General features: G+C 38.3%; 1 protein-coding gene across 1 annotated transcript; it reads right to left on the bottom strand.

Annotated features, from left to right (window-relative positions):
* Positions 1-10,395: 10,395 nt before the first annotated feature.
* Positions 10,396-18,128, bottom strand: LOC137274456 (probable glutamate receptor). Its single transcript, XM_067807651.1, has 9 exons — positions 17,988-18,128; positions 17,577-17,711; positions 17,256-17,444; positions 16,835-16,938; positions 16,334-16,418; positions 15,915-16,239; positions 14,465-14,679; positions 12,791-13,056; positions 10,396-10,597 (listed from the first exon to the last, which is right to left on the bottom strand). Exons 1-9 carry the CDS (start codon positions 18,126-18,128, stop codon positions 10,396-10,398), a joined length of 1,662 nt encoding a protein of 553 aa, XP_067663752.1.
* Positions 18,129-21,920: the final 3,792 nt, after the last annotated feature.

The raw sequence follows: 21,920 nt of genomic DNA, 5'->3' as shown, positions 1-21,920 counted from the left end.
AACAGTCACACCATGCTGTGTTGTCCATCCTTCAATAAAGTCATGCATGTCTCTTCCTGTTAGGAAATGGAAACGTGGTTTAGTAACAGGAACACTTCTTACATGTATTATAGGCAGGTTTGCCTTTGATAACAGGAGCAAACTGTGCAGTCCAAAGATCAGAAGACATTTTATATTTCTTTGAAGTACTTTTCATAAAATTATAGAATAAATAAAATATACTTGCCGATAGATGACTGACTGACAAATATCAAGGATGAGCCTGGATTCAGAGACATTTTGTTCAGTAGGTGATGAAGTTCATCTTTGTCAGCTTTTATTCTGGAGGGCGCTGTTTAAAGTGAGATGAAAATATAAGGAACATCAGTACCTTGAAATGGAAAATCTGATGCGGTGTGATCAATGAATAATGTCTGTTTTACAGTAAAAGTGAGATTAACATATAAAATGGCTTATCTACAAACCTGCTAAGTACTCGGTAAGAGTACTGGACGAACCGAAGATAAGCACCAAATGAGCAGTGAGGCACATGTACATGCGTGCAACGTCCATGGCTCAGGGCGAGTACAGACGTAATCCCTAGAACAGCTTCAATTTGTCAACTGCAGCAAAAGGAATAGTTTGATGTTAAGTACATGCTTGTGTCCACTAGGCGCCGTGTGCCATCTACATGAATGGCTAGGTAAACTGCATTTGCATCCACTAATGGAGGTGTTAGAATAACTTATAAGAAACAGAGGCAATGCAAAGTACATAGACCTAGTATGGTCTACTTGTTCTGTTTTTTTTTTATGTTAACAGCAAATGTTTAATGGGAACACGTTGGTGGAGGAACGTTCGTCAGCAGAATCGATAACAAATATTGACACAACCATAAAGTCAAGTGGCAAAGATGTCCGTGACTTAATTAGTGGACTTGGTGATGAAGAAATAAAACCGAGGAAGCAAGCATCCATCACATACATGAATAAGTTTTCAATATACATCGTCGGTACATCTTGCCATTTGACCGTACGCCGAATGTAACCAAAATGTTCGAGTGTACGTGCAATGAGTACAATAGCAACCATAAACATCCCAAGACTGTATATTCCAAAATCGAAACAATATGTGCTTTCTTAGACAAACAGGTAGACACGTGTTAAATCTGGATAACTACTGGCATGTCAAACTGATTACTTCTTTTAATGACTGGACACATATGGTCGTGATCATGCACTGCTTAAAGAAACATTTTCATTGAATAACACACGACTTTAACCTTTCTTAGACAAAAGCATCAGTAGAAACTGTTAAAATGCTCGTTCATGTGGCGGTATTTTTATTGCCACCTGTTATTACCAGACAACCACAGTATCAGCCTACAAGGAAAACACTCTAGGATAGTGTCAGCTTTTTGTTGTCATAAACCTAATCTCAAAATCGTATAAAGGGAGCAGAACAGAGATACTGGTTTATGCTGCTGTTGCAATGAAGTGTCCCTAATTTAATGATGATGATCACTGAAGAAAGAATCCACTGGTCGATCTTGATTGCACACATACACACACACACACACACACACACACACATACACATACACATACACACAAAGAGAGAGAGAAATAGATTATATATAGATTATATATATATATATATATATATATATATATATAGAGAGAGAGAGAGAGAGAGAGAGAGAGGGGGGGGGGGGACAATTCTATAAGAAAGTGATACTATCAGACATTCATGAACATTAGGCGTGTTTGTTCCTACACATGGCCCATGTCACAAACACATGTATGAAAATGTCCACAGTTCACCTAAAAACGTATACGGTGTTGCGTTACTCAAATCATTAATTGATAGTGCTCAAGAAGTTAGTTCTACTGAGAATCACTGAGGATAACACATGTTGACCTTTCACGCTCATGTGCCTACGTTTTGTTAAACGTAAAACTCACATTCTCTTCCAAGATCACTAATACGCTGGGATTGTGACATATATTCATTATCACAACGCTATATGTATACTGCAAAATTTGTCCTACTGCGTACTGAAATGGCAAAAACAAACAAATGGAATCGTCTACATCTCTAGAAATGCTATGTGTGTGTTAATATTTTATCAACCATCGTTTGTAGCAGATCTGTAATTTTGAATACACCACCAACACCGATGTGCTCAGAGAATAGCCGGTCATTGTTGATACGATAGTTGAGGAAACGTAATAAAAGTTGCCGCAATTCCTGACTGACACAGATGACACAGCTGGTGTTTGCTGTTTGACCCTTTTGTGTGGGTGTAACGATGGTACATGTTTCCAACACTTTAAACATTATGATGACACTCTTAGTTCTAATGTTCCTGTTGTTCGACGTGTTCTGTATATCGTGGGACCCCTTCATACTGACGCCCAGTGTATTTAATATTTGTTACATTAGTAGTTCTTGCCCGAAAATAGATCCACGTGGGTAAAATGAGAGAAAAGAGTAGACTCAATACCATCTATGTTGGTTAATCACTTTAGCTAATCGCAGTAGCCAGACTGTAGGAGCATCCTATAGCGACGATCCCCATTCAGAGAGTTTGGATGTTGCCAGATAGAGTCCTACGTACTTATTTGTTTCTATTAACTCAGTTAAACGCTGTTCAAAGACTTACATTTGAAGGAACACAACAGTCACGCCATGCCGTGTCGTCCATCCTTCAATAAAGTCATGCATGTCTCTTCCTTTTAGGAAATGGAAACGTGGTTTAATAACAGGAACACTTCTTACGTACTCTGTTAGCAAACTATTGTATTGGGCATCAGCTGATAGAAGTAGAAGTAGGGACATTGATACCATGCCGAATTATATTCGTCTCATCAAAATCTTTTTATACAATGTGTAGAAAGATTTTCTGTGAATTGTTTGGATCCTTCAAAAGACAAACGTGACCATCCATGTCCTGCCCTTTTCTGGAATAAGTCATGGGGGGCTCGTAGTAAGTGTAGACTTAAAGAATAACCTTAGAGGTACGACTGATAATGTTGAATATGTCTCGAGTGAAATTAATGTTCACTATCCCAAGATTTATCGAGGGTCTCGAACATTATATTAATTCGAGGAGGGACATATTTCCCGTAACCAGTCTTAACTCGTGGGTTATTCTATACATTACTTATTATGTAATTATACCCTGAAACCAGAGCATTATGACCTCAATGTCGCCAATTGTTTTGTAAGTGTTTGCAACTACAACAACAGATCTATATTAATGTTCGGATGAAAAAAAAAACTGCTCATGTCTATTGGAATCCCACACGAACTTCACTGCAATATTGTAGAAAATGGTATGAAAAACAAAACAATTCAAAAGTTTTCAGATTCGTTTGATGGTTAATGTTTTACCATACCCACTTGTAAATATTAATTTCAACGAGTACAAACAAACATTCACTGTTTAATCGAATCGAAAATGTGTCGATCTGGCCGTTGTTGTATACAAACAGCAAAACGCTGCCAGCACTTTTGACGCATTTTCATGCATTTTAGACATCCTCATGAGATGGTCCTTTGGTAACCACTAGAAACATCAGAAATCATTTTCTGCATTTGTGGTTTAACTCCGCAGCAATATTAAACCGTTTTGAAGGCGTTCTATATCATCTGCACCAGACAATCCAGTGACACACCATGTACTGACATTCATCGCCACTCCATACAGCTGGCAGTCTCTTAGGCTTGGCTTTTTGAAGATCTTAACGGTAAGAAACATCAAATGTGGTGTGATTAGGCGCTGTTCTGTGTCCAGTTATGCCTTGTTATTTCTACTGAAGCTTGTCGGTCTCGTTACCTGTGCTGAGACCCGAGATTAGTTGCATTGAATTTATACATATCTTGACTATTCCCATTAGGAGTTGAATTGCAAAATTAAGTAGCCAGTACAGGACCGTCCTAATGCTAGGGTCTATACTCTACATTATCTCACTAATTCACTCACTCTTCTCATGTAGATAGAAAGAGTTTTGTAGTGGGAGCATTACTATAAAGGTAACGCTATTTTTCAGGGCATTATCATTTTCAGAAGCCCGAGGTCTTTCATTAACTGCCCGACGTCGATCCCAGGCCAATCCAATTCTCTCATATTACTAGGCACCCGTGGCGAGCCACCTCCTCGTGGTGGGTGCTGGGTAATGCCAAGAGCTCGCCGACACCCCCGTAGTGGACCCGGGGGGATATTTGGTCCACCAACCCGTTTGCCGTGGGTTGCGGCCCTGTGTCGGCGGAGAAAGGGATCCTGGTGGTTGAGGGCAATAGGGGCCTGTAACCATGTTCCTGTTGCTCAATACACCACTTTGGCCCTGACTTCGCCTAGACGGGTGGTTGAATGGGCCCGGTTCAACCAATCGGCTGGTCATGCCGAGCCCTGAGCACTAAATTTCATTGCTCGATCATTGTTTGGCTTGGTGTTAATTTCAACACAATATTTAAATATACATATATACATATCCTATGATACATGTGGGTTTTTTTGTTTTGTTTTTAAATTGAGAAAATTTGCCTAGATGCCAGTGTCAGAAGGCGGTGGCTCATGGGCCAATCTGGTAGAATTATTAATTATTGATTTTTCTGCTGGAGTATATCATCCGGGTATCCTTGGTGCTGCAAGTAGGAAACCCACTTGCAATTAGCATTGTCCTTGTGATACTCCGTGGTGGGTGGGGAGCCCGGATGATGAATCAAAATAATCTTACCATGGACTACCAAACCCCTACAAAACAAAACAAACGTCAGCTCGACAATGATAATGAACAGAGGTCATCCAACTCAACAGACAATTGGCCTGTTTCCTGGTTCTCAGTACTGTAGACAAGACACCACTTAAACTAAACCCTTTTGTAATCTCTAAGGGCATATATGGCATTGCAGGTGAGGTGAAGAATATAAAACGTTTGCGTTCAGGATCTTTTCTGATTGAATGCAGCAGGAAACAACAAGCCACTAACTTGATGAATACAGAAACGTTTGCTGGAATCCAGGTTTCAGTTACTGAACACAGAACACTGAACAGCAGCAAAGGTATCATTAGAGACAGGGATCGTTTGTTGGCCGAAATGTCAGAACTGGACATCGTTTCTGAAATGAAGGATCAGGGAGCCACATATGTCAAGCGATTCACCACCCGGAAAAATAATGATGTCATTCCAACAAATACGTACCTCTTTTCCTTCTCTTCACCAAATCCTCCTACGTGTGTCAAGGTTGGTTACTGCACTATGTCAGTTGATGTTTACATTCCAAATCCTTTGCGATGTTTCAGATGCCAAAAATATGGTCATGGTGTCAACACGTGCACAAAGCCGATAACATGTGCTCACTGTAGCGAGACTTCACACGTAACTGAAGATTGTGAAAGTACGTTCCAAAAATACACAAACTGTTCCGGTAATCATTCATCCTTTTCCAAAGACTGTACAGTATGGAAGAAACAAATGGAAATCAACAAAGTTAAATTTACTCAAAATATTAGCTTCGCTGATGCTAAAAAGATTGTTGAATCAACAGTACCCAATGTTTCATATGCATCAGTCATTAAGACACCGTCTGAAAGTTTGTCAAGAGTAAATTCGGCAGTCACTAGTTTTTCCATAGAGTGTCAAACAGATTTGACTTGGGTAACAGCTGACACCCCTCACCTTCTTATACCTGAAGAACAGTCTATTCAGACTTCGGAACCATGTATAAACAGTCAGATCCAAGTTCAGGATCAATCACAGTCATTGCCTCAGTCCACTCAGAAGACTCGTCCAGAAACAAGTTCAAAGAAAACAGTTAAAAATACAGTCAAGACTAGGGCAGAAACAGTGACAAAAGGTGTCAAAGCTTCAAAGGGTTCGGAGAACCATCTTCAATTATTTAACAAATATGGTTCATTGGAGGACATGGATGTGTCAGAAAACATCCATCCCAGGGCACATAGCTTGTCGCCCTCAAAAAAGCAAGGGGTAGATCCCCTATCCATCCACCTAAAAGATAGGTCATTTAACTAATATCGTACAGTGGAATTGTAGAGGTCTAAGAACTAATTTCAATGAACTACAGCTTTTAGTCCAGGATCTCACACCATCCGCATTCTGTCTGAATGAAACACATCTGAAACAAACAGATAATTTTAACTTACGCCAGTTTAACGCCTATCATTCTCTTTCCCCTCCGGGTGATAGGGCCACTGGGGGTTCTACTATTCTTATACGGCAAGATGTTATTCATAGCCCTGTTATACTAAACACTAATCTCCAAGCTGTTGCAGTGCGACTGACTCTGGGTGTAGCATTTACACTATGTTCTCTGTATATTCCGCCTTCTTCAACACTTCAACATACTGACCTTCAATCACTCTCTGACCAACTCCCAAAACCATGTGTTATTATGGGTGACCTAAACGGTCACAACCCACTCTGGGGCAGTACTAACACTAACACTAAAGGCAAAATAATTGAAGATTTCATTTCAAATAATGACCTGTGCATAGTTAATGATGATTCAAGCACCTATCTGCATCCTGAAACTGGCACTTATTCTTCTCTGGATTTATCTCTTGCTGATTCTAACCTCATCAATGAATTTGATTGGTCAGTTCATAATGACCTTTGTGGAAGTGACCACTTCCCAACTATCCTCTCAGAAATTACTCCATCCGATTCTCCATCGTTTACAAGATGGAACTTTTCGAAGGCTAACTGGTCTTTATATCAAACTATGTGTCAATCAAAACTGCGACCTGAATGTTTCAGTGATGTAACTGATCCAATTCACACTTTTGCTGACATTCTAAATATAATAGCTGATGAGTGTATACCACAGTCCTCTACGACTCCACATGTACGAAAACCGTGGTTCAATGCAGATTGTAGACAGGCCAGAAAAGCGAGGAAAAAGGTAGAACATTATTTTCGCCGTCATCCAACTGTCCATAACCTAGACAAACTCAAAATACTGAATGCAAAGGCGCGTCGTACCTTTAAACAAAACAAACGACAATCGTGGAGAAATTATGTCTCCAAACTTAATTCACGTACGCCAGTGTCCAAAGTAAGGAACATGGTTCAAAGAATTAAAGGTAAAGGTTCAAAATCTGCCGTACGCCATCTCAAAGATGGTGATAATTTAATTACTGGCAAATGTCAAATAAAATTGGCGAAACTCTTGCCAAAAATTCTTCATCAGCAAATTATGTCCCTGAGTTTCAGAGATATCAGAAACAACAGGAGAAGACAAGCATTCATTTTGAATCGGATAACGGTGAAGACTATAATGAAATGTTTTCATTACATGAGCTATATACTGCTCTTGAACAAGCTCATGACACAGCAGCAGGTGATGACAATATTCACTATCAGCTGCTGAAACATTTGCCTGAACCATGTCTGGTCACACTTTTAGATATCTTTGACAAAATATGGACATCTGGAAACTTTCCTCCTTCTTGGCGTAATGCCATTGTAATCCCTATACCCAAACCTGGTAAGGATCATACTGATCCTTCCAGTTACAGACCGATCTCTTTAACCAGCTGTGTCTGCAAAACCATGGAACGAATGGTAAATAACAGATTAATTTGGTATCTGGAAACCAATAACCTCATTACAAATATTCAGTGTGGTTTTCGGAAGAATAGAAGTACCATTGATCATTTGGTACGTTTAGAATCCTTTGTCAAAAATGCTATAGTAAATAAACAACATGCTGTATCGATATTCTTTGATCTCGAGAAAGCGTATGATACCACCTGGAAGCATGGCATTTTAAAGGATTTACATGATTTTGGGTTGAGAGGTCGTTTACCTCATTTTATATCACAGTTTTTAAAAGACAGACAGTTTCACGTCCGAGTGGGTTCAACCCTGTCTGACCATTATAATCAGGATCAGGGTGTTCCACAAGGCAGTATTTTGTCTGTCACATTATTTAGTATTAAGATAAACAGTTTATCCAAGGTTTTAAACGATTCCATTGATGGATCACTTTTTGTGGATGATTTTAATATTTCTTGTCGCGGTAAAAATATGCATACTATTGAAAGACAATTGCAGTTGTGTTTAAACAAAATAAATAAATGGTGTCTTGAAAACGGCTTTAAATTTTCTCAGTCTAAAACTAATTGTATACACTTTTGTAGAAAATATAAGCCACATAAGGACCCTGAACTATCTCTAAATGGCACTCCCATCAAAGTTGTAAAGGAGGCCAAGTTCTTGGGACTTATTTTCGATTCTCATTTAACCTTCTTACCGCACATTAAATCCCTTAAAGCTAAATGCCTGAAGGCACTTGATTTGTTGAAAGTTGTTTCCAACTCAAAGTGGGGAGGGGATCAAACTACCCTCTTACACTTATATCGATCACTCGTCCGTTCAAAACTTGATTATGGCTCCATCGTATATGGTGGAACCTGCAAAAGCAAGCTTAAACTTCTTGATTCTGTCCACCATCAAGGTTTAAGACTTTGTCTTGGATCTTTTCGAACTTCGCCTATTGACAGTCTTTATGTTGAGGCCGATGAACCATCTCTGACACAACGTCGTATAAAATTGTCTTTACAATACATTACTAAATTATACTCTAATAAATCTAACCCTGCCTATAATTGTGTGTTCAATCCCCTTCATGAGGATTTGTACGGCAAGAAGTCTTCTCTGGTTCCACCTCTAGGGCTCAGAATTAAACCCTTTCTTTCTTCTGCCGGCATTGAGCTGGAAAACGTAGCTCCTTTCCGTCTTCTTTCTTCTCCTCCTTGGCAGTTGGTTAGGCCCCAAGTCGACCTAACATTAACTTCATTTAAAAAATCAGAAACTAATGATTTACAAAATAAACAAGAATATAATCAATTAAAAAGTACATATAGCAAGTACAAACCCTTATTTACAGATGGTTCCAAGGACGGTGCCACTATCATTGGATCCAGAACAATATCTTCTAGAATTCCAGATAACAGCTCCATTTTTACTGCCGAGGCAAATGCAATATTAACAGCTCTTAAATATATTCAAAGACACCCCAAACGTAAACAATGTATAATCTTTTCTGACTCTCTTTCTTGCCTTCAGGCTATTAAAAATATTTCTTGTAAACATCCACTTTTAATAGATATTATTATATTGTATAATGATCTTGCTATCGGCCAATGCGACATCGTCTTTTGTTGGTTACCCAGCCATGCTGGCATTTCTGGGAACACACTCGCTGACCTTGCTGCTAAAGCAGCACTCAACAAATCTGTGACACCAATTCTCATTCCACACACTGATTATAAAGCTACCATTAGGTCTTACATTCGTGATCTGATGCAGAAAAGGTGGGACACTCAAGTCGGTATCAACAAATTACATGAAATACAACCCTACATTGGTTACACCTACTTGGGTTGTCAGTCCAGATTTGAAGAGGTCATCATGCGACGATGTCGCATTGGCCACACAAGATATACGCATGAATATTTGCTTAAAGGTGAAGATCCTCCGTTCTGTATCCCTTGTGATGAAAGAATCACAGTCAAGCACGTTTTGCTTGACTGTGTTGAATATTCGATCACAAGGGATAACTATTTTAAATCGGGAACTATGAAGGATCTTTTTAGTAACGTTAGTAATCATTTAATCATTGCGTTTTTAAAAGAATTAGATTTATTACATGACTTGTAAATAGATAAATACTTTAAGATTGGAAGTCGAATCAGGGACTACGATTGTTAGTGGCTGTATCCTCGAAGGGGGTTGAAGTACCGTAAAAATATTGTCCTCCTGAGAGGGTACGTAAGTCCAAAAACTGTTGAAGTCAGATTTATTCTTCCACTTTTTTAGCCGTAGAATATGTGTCATTTTAATTTGTGGCTAATCTTGCATACAATCGCTAGCAGCTGAGGGGATGGTGTAAATCCAGCTAGGGACCATGCAGGTAGCAGAGGTATTGTAAGTCCCCATGGTCCCTAGTATGGTGATCTACCCTCTGTTGGCGATCTATGGCCTGTTTTTATATTGTATTGTCCAAATAATGATACTGTTATATTTTTATAAGTTTCCACACTAGTTTTAATATCAACTGTGATAGTCTAGTGGTTTTACTGTCCTTCGTCGACAGGTTCTACATAATATGCACACATATATATTTTTTATGTCACGTATGTTCTCGTCACGATATGGCTGCAACATTGCCGATGTGACGTTAAATCTTAACTCACTCACTCACTCTCATATTACTATACCTGGTGTGAGGGGTCATTGTTACTAAGTTCTTATACGAGAGTACAGTAATGTATACTTGTGGTATACAGCGACATATTAATTAACTTCCATTGCTTTTATATTCAAACTGGATTGTTTGGTTAGAATAACAGTGATTTGCTTTCGTTTACACAGGATATTGAATCAGCTATTTAATACAGTAGTTGAGGAAACATTCGACTCCTAATATAACAAAGGCTACTGTAATTCCTGATGCACACGTGACCCATACAGTCCGCAAGGTACTGATGTCAGCCTTCGTCCGTGCAGGAATATATTCCTTAAGTTTTGAGCTGTACCATTTTCGTGTCAAGGCTTCCAATAAACCGTTATCATACAGACGCATGAGTCTGAAAATAAAAAAAACAACACTTGCATTCGTTAGATTGTTCAGTATCTGATTTAATAAGTTTTAGCCTGTATGAGTGTATGAAACTTACTATTTTGCAATTCATTGCACGTCGGTTTTTCCGTTTACATAATTTCTTTGACCATCAACACAACACAATGAGGATCAAATGTAACCAGCCCCTCACAGCGACTGACGCGTTTACGGGGCAGGTAATTCGCAGTTTCTCACAGCGAGAGGCAATGCAAAGAATTTATAGTCAAAGGAATAGTTTGAATTTACTCTTAGATATTACGACGTTGTCAGGTTTCATATAATGAAACACAATGCATAAACACACATAATTATGCATCCAACTTCGAATAGATTAGCCATAAATGAACTCATTTAAAGTTTACTGAATTGTAACTAAAGCTAATGTTACCTAATCGAATATAACGTCGCGCCTTTGTATCGAACATATGAATATACATCTCAGTGTTATTACAACAATGAAACCTTTACTATGGTTGTTTCAAAACACAGAAAGTTGTTAATTCTTCAAATTCTTCGGCATTGACCTCGCACTATCATGTAAAACAAACAGGGGTATTTCAAGCATTTTTGTTAAAGCTTTTGATAGTTTCATGTTGATTTGAATTGTCAGTTTTCGGTGGAGTTTGCATGGGCAGTGTGTACTTGATCTCTGTAATTATCAAATCCGGTGTAATTACTCAGTCTCTGCTGATCAATCATCCGTAAAAGATGGATAGTATACCAATTACAGTCTTGATACACATGCGTGTAATCACTCAATGAGATTACAGTGACGAGATAACTCAACACCTCTTTCGACAGCCTCCGGTAGAATGCATGTGTAGGTATGTCCTTGTTGAAGGGTGTGCACCTTGACACGTGTAAAATAAACAGATGCGCGCGCGCTGTTATATCATTGGACAACTTGCTTTATGGAGTCACGCTCCTCTGTGTAATGTTTGTGCATACATGCACATCTCTAATCATATGAACCTCTTTTGCATTCAGTATAAATATAAGCAGACCCATCTTCATAAATATTTGGGGGGATTCAACTTCGAGTTAATACAATATAGAAATTCAGTATAGAGTCTCTTCGTGAATTCTGCCATGCGTACGCGTGTACTTTAGTTTGGATGTTCATTTGTATTAAGGGGAAGATTATATTTACATCTGTAGAAAACCATTATGTTTTATGTACCAGCTGTATGCGCAAAATGTACATGAAAATAAATACTATCTCTGCTCAATGATTGGATTTCAGTTGCTTCGTTTTACTCATCGAAAAACACTAAAAGTGTTTACCATTACTGAGAACAAATAAACTAAATGTCTATCAACTCCTATTTTCTACTGTGTATATTTCCTACATCGTGACCAGTGTGTATGTTGACAATAGACAACTGTAACGTGATAGCTTGGGTTGATAAAAACAAAACGCAGCATACCGACTGGTCAAAGATGTAACCAATAATCAATCTCAATCTAAACTGCTGAGTGACGAAACGTGTTCTTCAGAAATTTCGCCCACGCCGAAACACTTGTCCTTTCCTCTGTGACACTTATCTCATGATACAATTGGTCATAGATAACAAATGAGCAGTCACTACATTGAACAGCTGATATGCCGAACCTTCTATTCGGGGAATTTGACGAAGCACTATCACGTGACTCTTTGTTTTATGTCCATGCAAAGCAAATGTGGTATACATTTTCTATATATATCTTTGTATGTTCATGTATGTTTTCTGCATGAAATCTATATGAAACAAAAAAGCCAAGCCATGAATGTGCTCTATGTTAGTCACATACTGGCGTAATAATACTTTCCTTAGTAAAATTACATAAACGCCGTAACACATGATATGTATTCATCTGTTTTCTTTCAACATATATCAATACGACATATTTAAACAATCAGGACTTGTTTGTACGACTAGGCAGTTTTGTGTCATCCCCAAAACCTGACAGGGAAAAGAGGTGTGGTTAGAACTAATTAGTCTCGACCGAACGAGTCGGGCAATCAGCGTGGGGATCCAGGTGTTGAGTAGTGAAGTGGTTCTCGGGCTAAATGAGAAAAGTTACGACACAATTCACAAATCGAAGCAAATTGTACAAACGGACCGGATATACCAATGGACTGGCATAAGATATAACCATTAACGTCATCAATACTTACTTGTCTGAAAATATTTCTGCAAGAGGTGAATTGAAACCAAAGGGCAGGCTCAGATAAAAAGGACCAAGACCACATTTCATCCTTCGTAGGTTATTTACTGTAGTTTCCATGCTATCAACAGTGATAGAACCAGCTACCAATGCGTAGTAGCCAGTCTGTAGGAGCATCTTGTAGTGACGATCTGCCTTCAGAGATTGTCCGATGTTTGAAGATCGGGTGGTCAAAATCTTTTTCCAGATTCTCTTACTTACACTATCATTAGAATGCTGAAACAAGTTCAGAAAGTACAGTTAATGGATGTCAGCCAATATAAGTTGGTTGCTGTTGTGGGGCTTGAGGAGATTAGAATTTCATTCGTGACATCAAATATATTTCACTGAATGTGTTCAATAGATATATAAATTGATAAGCATTTTGTTAAGTAAATAAATGACCTTGACGAAACTTATACGAAATCCCCTTAAACCAGAAAACTATATATAAAAATATTCAATAATACACTGAGCAAACAATGAGCAACGTACAATGAATCACAATACAGAATTCTAGTTCAATGCACAAGTCTAATGTAATGGGTCACAAATATCAAATATTAACTCACTAGAATCTTGGTATCAGAGAGAGATAAAAAAATTCTAATTTAAGCTTGTTTACACAGAGCACTCAGGCATGGAATGTCAATCTTGGATGTAGGTTCTAGGTTGTTGACAAACAGTCGACGATAAGCAGAGGTACACAACTCCAGTAATTCCGAGTGTAAGTCCGAGTGTGTCCCTCAACACAAGAACCAGGCTTTTGCGTACACTGACACACTGAGTCAGGAACATTCGAGTAAAGAGTGGATGTCGCCATTTAGTCAGAACATTCGCAAACAGGAAACAATATATTGCCAAAGGCAGGTAACTGCCCCTACTATTGTAACTGTAGAGCTATCACGAAGACCTGCCCCTGAAAATACTATTGTCATTACACATACATGATACGAAATGTGACCCATAATAACTATCACCTAATCAATCATAATACACAGCTCACACGCTTGTGACAGTCTGGATTGTGTTGGCCTTCAACACACAGATGTTCTTGTTCAACATCCACAATTCATACGGCTTTCCACATAAACCTATAGTCTTTACACACAACGGCATTAGACCACTGTCATGTTAAAGTATTTTTTTCATTGACTAATAGCTGTTTTTTCTTATGGAAAAATTATAAAATAGAAAATGCTGATTGTGTTTTCATTGCCTCTAAGTATATATTCCTGGCAACAAAGTTCATTCACATAGTGAGAAAAACAGAACATAACGTACAGCTATGGATATTTGGACTGATAATCAGCAGACGAAGGTCCACTTACACTACTGACTTTCATGTGTACCTTTCCCCACAGCGTGCGATGCATATTTGGATTGTAATTGGCTTTTAGGAGAAAAACAATTCCACCTAACTGTCATGGTGTGTAAGCAGGTTTGTATTATATTCCTAGCAACAAAATTCATTCACGCACCACCACCACCCCCTTCTCCAAAGTACAACTGTTTAGGCTGGTAATTACCTTTAGCAAGACAAAAGCCTCCATTCATGACTTACCTCCACGTGGAACTTTACAAACAGAATGGCAAAGAGGATCAATGCAATTACATGTAGACAGTTTACAGTTTCACTACTTACCTTGTAAAAATCTTCAAAGAATGATGCTGTAGTGATTATTTTGAAGTCTTCATTTTCTGCAAGTTCTTTCATCGTATTAAAAGGTCTTCTTTCTTTCACCACTGATATAATTGCAACCAGGTTACCCGTGTAAACTGCAAGAATGGTGATACAAAACATCCACCAGCTGGTGTAGAGTATGCGTCCAGATCTGCTCTGTGGGAGATGCAGGGAACCTGTTAAGGTATTGTTTCGTACTGTTACATTTACTACTGAAAAAGAGTTAAAACATCTGAAACTTACTTAACGCTGTAGATTAACTGTTGTCATAAGAAAGAACCGAACGTTATTTGACTTTTATGCGTAGACGTTGGGTGATTTGAGAAATGCAACCGATATTTGACAATCTGTGGAGCATATATTACACACACACACACGCGCGCGCGCACACACACACACACACATATATATATAGATATAGATATATACACACACACGCGCGCATAGTTATATATATATATATATATATATATGCGCGCGTGTATGTGTGTGCATGTATGTATGCATGCTGCATAAATGCACATACTAGTTTCTTAATAAACCTTTCCTCTTATTTTCCTCACTACATAATGTTTGCCTTATAACTGTAGACATTCATGAATGTGTGACTATACTTTTCGTTCAGTGATTTAATATGGCACTCCCCAACTTGTGTTAAATAACGATATTTACATGAGAAAAGGATAAGCAGAGACGGTTAAATATGAAGATAATTCTGAAGCATCATTTGAAAGAATACAGGACTCATATAAATTTTTTTCATTTCGCTGTTATATTCCCCTGGATTTTACACATGCAGATAATGGCAGAAGCTGCATCCGATGCGCACATAGCCTACTGATCCTTCATAAGGTCGAAATCTGGTCTCATTGTGGTTTACAGTCCAATTTTACATTGAGAAATGAAACTCCAAAGAGCATCGTACAAATATTGCTTGTATGGTTCTTGATCAAAATTACAACATTCAAGACTTCATTAATGGTTTTGTGAGGAAATATATTTCTTTGTCAAATTTGACACATCAGCGGCTAAAAGTATAGCGGGAACAAATCATATATATTTTATGCGTTCTCGACATATTCTCTGGTGGACTAGCAATGGATTTCTTAATGCGAAGTGCCCTGTTCGAGAATGGTAGAGCACCTTTTCTGGAATACGTTTTAGATTTTAGCATTAGTGAACAAATCACTACAAAAGTGTGAATCGCTAGTACTGAGTGACTCGACGTAGCCGTTAGCAAAGATATTTGTTATGTATGTGGAATGAGTTTTCCGCCTATTATTACCAAATTTGTAAATCGAATGATTACAGTCTGCACAATTTAATTTATCAATTTCGAACACGTAACCAACGATTGCATGAATTCTTTGAAAAAACCTTGAAAGTCAACCCTGTCCCCAAATTGGAATACCTTGAAGGAGCGGTACACGAACCACCGTCATGACATGCTCCGTTATTGATGGTGGCCACGCAGGAAACTCCTCAGTGTCAACATGCTCTTCAAACCTGCATCGTTCCAACAATGTGTACAGTCCTATGCACCATGTCATTGTCAGCAGTCCGCATACAAACACTTCCCACTTAAATACAGACACCAACAACATCCAGTGGTTGTCATTAACTGACAGTTTCTTATAGACGACTTCACATTCTGAATTGTACAGTATAGAAGAAAATGCAAAGGACTTGCTTCTCTTGAGATTTATTCCGTAAGGTATACCAGAAAAGTCAATCTCCTAGAAAAGAAACAAGGTGAACATGACTGAATGTGTAGTGTTTGTAATGGATCTACAAATGCAACCAGATTGCTTCAATAGATTCAATCCTTACATTTCGTTTTATCATACCAAGAAGACCGCTCCATGTTTCTTTCAATTCACCCCAAGATCCGTCAGGTGGCTCGATGAATTCGTATCTGAAGTGAAATTGAAACACTGAAGATAACAAGTAATTGATGCAAGTGAACTGGCGTGACAGTGAAAGGGGACGAACAATGTATTAATGTGATTACATCTAATACTAATCTGGATTTTCAACTGCATACATTTGTACTTCATTAGCATACTTGTTCAGGATGTATGGTGAAATCAGCAAAAATGACAAGATACTCCGGTTTAGAATTAGCCCATGTTTCCAAAAGAAGCCATTATCTGCATTAGGTGGTTGGACTCGCCGACTTCATGTACGTGATGTTGATCACTGGATTGTCTAGATCTGATTATTTACAGCTGTAATATGTAGTGTGACGTTAAACAATGAACAGACAAAAGAATAGCAAATAAAAGACTGATACAGATACGTGCAATAGAAATGGTTTTTAATAGGACGTACGTGAAGTTGAGATAGTCACCAAGGCTGTCAAATAGATCCTTGCAGACTTGAGTGTACACAATGGACCCATTTGCTGAAGCTGTTTTCGTGCAAAATTGTTCCCACTGCAGACAAGCATACATTAAGATTAAGTGTATCTTAAAACCAGTTCGTTTCCGGTTTAGCCACATGCACGCGCGAGTTTTGAAAGCTTGCTGTTTTATTTATTTTTTTTTCACTCTCGAAGAAGTTATTTTTGATTAGAATCAGTTTCAATGAAAGTTTTCATTTGAATTCCTTAATATGTAATGATACAATACGGTGACCACGTTGCTATTTCATATTTCTGAAATGTCATATAAATATACCCTGAGGTTTGTGACAACGCTTTCACGTCATGCGAATTATCTATAGCCACTTAACTGTGCCTGCATATGTTTACCTCCAAGATGCCAATTTTCAGTTTTCTTCCATTCAACATGTATTTTGTATTGGGGAACAGGGGAGCTACAAGGGCGGCGTATATTTTCCTGTTATTCGTGAAGTTGCCTACTGGTGACCACTGTCGACCGTTGGGCTTCCACAGGAGAGTACTGACTTTCACAATGGAGCTACCAGATACACACTTTTCCTGAAAGGAAAAGGGAAACATTTGTCAGGGAATAAAATAATATTCAACACAATAATATTTATCGTCTGTCAGTGGTGTTTAGCGTGATTGGTCAGTGTCAGTTTCATGTCAGATTATATTATGATGTAATACCTTGACAGTTATCGCTATGTTGTCCAGATCAGCATGTACGTCTGATAACAATGGCGGATCCACAGTGAGAAAAAGCCATTTGGAAAAATGACGTAGCACTGTTCCTTGTCCGTGTTCCTCGTCTTTCCTGGAGGACTGAGGCAGAAAGAACAAACCATAAACGTATACTAGAGAATAACAAAATTCTGTTCATAGGAACTTAGAAGCACACGTGGACACAAGTACATATGTAAGCAAATATGCATGTGTTCAGTTGATGCATCAGTGCAACATATGTCATATTTGGGATTTCACTTTCTTACTGATGCATCAGTGGTTTCAGTATGGGCCTTTTGGTAAACTGTAAAGTCAAAAACTGGCGTTGATTTAGGAAGTCTATTTTTTAACATACGTGTAATTCGTTAGACTTACGATGTATGTTATTCGTGACAAGCAGTTGTTAATGCCGTCACAGAAGATGACAAAGTTGAACAATTTGCGATAAATGTTGATTTGGTTCTCCTGGAGAGTTTTTTCCAGTAAGCCAGTCAGACTCAGCTCAAAGGTAGGCATATGGAGGAGCATAACAGCTACCCCATACTGTGTTGTCCACTCCTCAATACTTTCATAAGTATCCGTCCCTGTTAAATAATATACGATATCATAACAGGAATAATATTAACATGTAGGAAGATTTGCCTTTGATGTAATCAGAGATCAAGATTACATGATGCTTTGTTTTGCTAAGAAATAGTTCTTCAGTTACTAGGATCAATGGTAGATTCACTTACTCATCGATGTATTGCTAACAAAAATCAAAGATGAGCCCGCATTGAGAAACATCATGTTTAATAGCTGATGCAGTTCATTTTCTCCAAATTTTAGTCCGGAAGGTACTGTAAATATATAACAAAATGAAATATCGTGTACAGTGGTACCTTGAAAAAGAAAATCGCACTTTATGTGTTCCGTTTGTAGAACCACTGTAACTGAAATAATCCTAAAATATCCTGGAGGATACAAACATTATTAAAATATTAAAATGTAAATGTGATAATGTATACATATTCATATTGATACAATTAGAGGCGACATTTGTACCATCTTATGCACATTTACAAGTCATATTAATATGAATTATAATGATATGGATACGTATCAGATATTATAGGTATGTGTGTAAGATTTCAGTTTCATGAAGCTCGACTTAATGATGTGTAAGAAGATGCACATTACATGTCTGCTCTAAACAACATTCGCACGATGGCGATGATGTATTATATTACGGAATTTACATTGCACCCAACATTTTGACAATATCTAACAGAAACAATAATAAAATAATTGAGTTTTTACGAACCTGTCAAGTTCTCGGAACGAGTGCAGGAGCATCCCACAAAAAGCAAATGACCAGTAACATACAGATACAAGGATACACCGCCCATGGCTCTGGACGTTATGACAAACATGCAACAGAAATGTCCTGACCAGCCTCTCATTGTCGATTTACTGCGGGAAATACAAAAATAGCTAGATTAATTAGACGCTGTTGTCATTTAGTGGCTACGTTTCTTCTGTATGAATTGTTGTGTAAATACGCATTCGTAAGGAAAACTACACGATCCGAGATAGAAGTCAGTAAACATTGCGTTCAATACTCTATCATGGTGTTTTGTTGGGGGATTCCTTCGTCAAAGTTGGCATGACATACTTTGTCAATTTCAAAAGCGCATGGTAAAGCAGATTAAGGGAGAACGTTTGCAACACTGGATTGAAAGTACTGACACAGTAGTTCACACGAGGACCACCGAGAAAGTAAATTTTGTATACTGAGCCACAAAAGAAGTATTTTTTTGCAAAACCAAATGCAAGATTTTGTTGTAACAAAATCGTGTTTATATTTTAATTGTACTGTTTTGTGAACATGCTTTTCATTCCAGATTGATAGTTAATACCAAGAATAGTGTGTTTTCTGTTGTAAAAGGCACCCAAAAGGCACACATGCTAAAACGTTATGTATGACATATAAAAGCGAATCCCAAACTCACCTAAATCATTTTTGTTGGGACGACTGCATGTTGGCCAGATTGCACGGAGGGTTGCCAAAAATTTTAATGTTAATGTTATGGCAATCTAGCGACTATAGGAGCAGTATCAGGCCACCATGTCAAACCATTCACAACAATCTCGTTCCTGTTATCTTGCTTCCGTCCTTCTGCGCAACATAGTACCAAAACCAGCCGAGACTTTGTAGACTAATTCATGTAACTGGATACGTAAATGTAAATGTCAAGCAGGAGTGAGTGAGTGAGTTTGGTTTTAATAGATAGTTATATATAGATAGCTCATCAACAGCAGGAGCATCGATCTGCGCTATTGGGAACCGATGGCATGTGTCAACCAAGTGAGCGACCACCCGATCACCTCTTATGACATCTCGCCATAAAATATTGAAAGAAGGTGTTCTTACGGTTTACAATTAAAGTTCATCTGTAAATACCATCTTCACAGACGTAGTCATGTCCTCACAGTTTGTCACCGCCAAAGGCGACTGCAATGGACAAGTCAGCATCGAACTTGCCCTTATCGACAATTGAGAACTGTGATATTGTGTTTCGATAGTCGATGACAGTGAGGGTATGGTGAAGGCGTAGGTATCTGTTTTCAATGGGCACTGTTGAAAGAGAATCGTGGGTCGGTCAAAGCATCATGTTGTTGAGTGCAATCGGTCTGAACCAGATAGGTGACCCAAGTCATTGTACCACATGTTGTATCACATGAAATCATATCTTCCAGCACGACACTGCCAGAGCAACATTGGACTCCCCAAGACAACAAGGCATCCAAACTCTGCTGTAGCCTGCAGTCAGTCTTGTTTTGATATAGAACACCTTTGGGACGAGATTCAAAGAAGACTGGTTAACCTTCACCCAAAGCCAGCACCTGCACTATGGACCTTAGTGCCAACCACCAACCAGCTAATTCCTTCCATGTACAAACGATGCAACGCGATCGTTGGCGTTCAATGCTTCACCGTATGTTTTGGGTGTGTATTTTTTCAAAGGAAACAAAAATGGCATTTCCTGAAGTCAAGTATTATCGGTTATCATGTAACTCTGATATGAATATCTAAATATTGTTTTTGGCTCACCATGGTAAGCGACATTGTTTTTCACATCTGGGTCATGTGTGAAATAGTGCTGTTTTAAATTACGTCTTCATTCCAAATGCATGTAATTGTAACGTATTTCATATGCTTCCATGATATCCCAGAGGATACAGGCATAATATGAATATCTTGCATAAACCATCTCCCAGAGGATACAGGCATAATATTAATATCTTGCATAAACCATCTTCCACTTGTTGACTTACTGGTGTTGTCATTTAATAGATGTGCACCATACGTGGACATAATGCACCAAACTAATTCAGCATTATATTAGTGGCAATACCAAAGAGAACCACTCATTATAAATTGAGTTTCTAGAAACCTGCCAAGCTCTCAAAACGAGTACAGGTAAAACCGACGATAATCACCACATGATCAGCTACGTATACGCACATACGTAAAATATCATGACTGTGGGTTTCAAAATGGTATTTAGCAAAAATCCATAGACCAACCACCAGTTGTTAACTGACTTTGGAAAACGAACTAATTATGTTGTCATTTAGTCGATGTGCTTGCTGTGCATGTATTGGTAAATATGCATTAGTAAGAAATACTAACAGACCTGAGGTACAAGTCACCAGATAATGTACAGCCGTGACAAGGTGCTTAGGATATTCTGTTATCTTACTTGTTGGCTGTGTTTCAGTCAAGACAAAGACAAATCACATACTGAACGTGAGCATGGCCTCCTTACTATGTTGTCTATTTCAAAAGCAAATAGAGGAATTGTTTTCAAGGGAACTGAGTGAAAGTATTGAAACCGCCAAGAAAACAAAGGCCACTCATGTGCGAATGGGTATCTTACATAGCACATAATGGAAACCATTTCGTGTTCCGTCGTTAATTGTTTTGTAATTATTGGATATGACACGACACACACGTTTTCGATTTTTTAACTGTATGTGCACACATTTATACTTAGCGCCCGAATCCACATTAGTGCAGTCTATGGTTTAATAAAAGACTATTGCAGACGCTATTTACAAATTAAAAATTGTTAAACCAGGGGATATGGTAGCTGTTGACACCACTAATATATGGAGAGGCTCATGATGCGTCATGTCATATGTCTGTCATACCTCTATGTTGTAAGTAGTTCCACGCTATTAGTTCTTTGCTTACGACTTTTCTTGCACAATTTGTCCATTAAGGAACACTTGACGGTCGACATTATAATCCATCTTTACATA

Source organism: Haliotis asinina, chromosome 1 (genome assembly GCF_037392515.1).
Source record: "Haliotis asinina isolate JCU_RB_2024 chromosome 1, JCU_Hal_asi_v2, whole genome shotgun sequence".
NCBI lineage: Eukaryota > Metazoa > Mollusca > Gastropoda > Lepetellida > Haliotidae > Haliotis > Haliotis asinina.
This window is presented reverse-complemented; position numbering and strand designations above follow the sequence as displayed.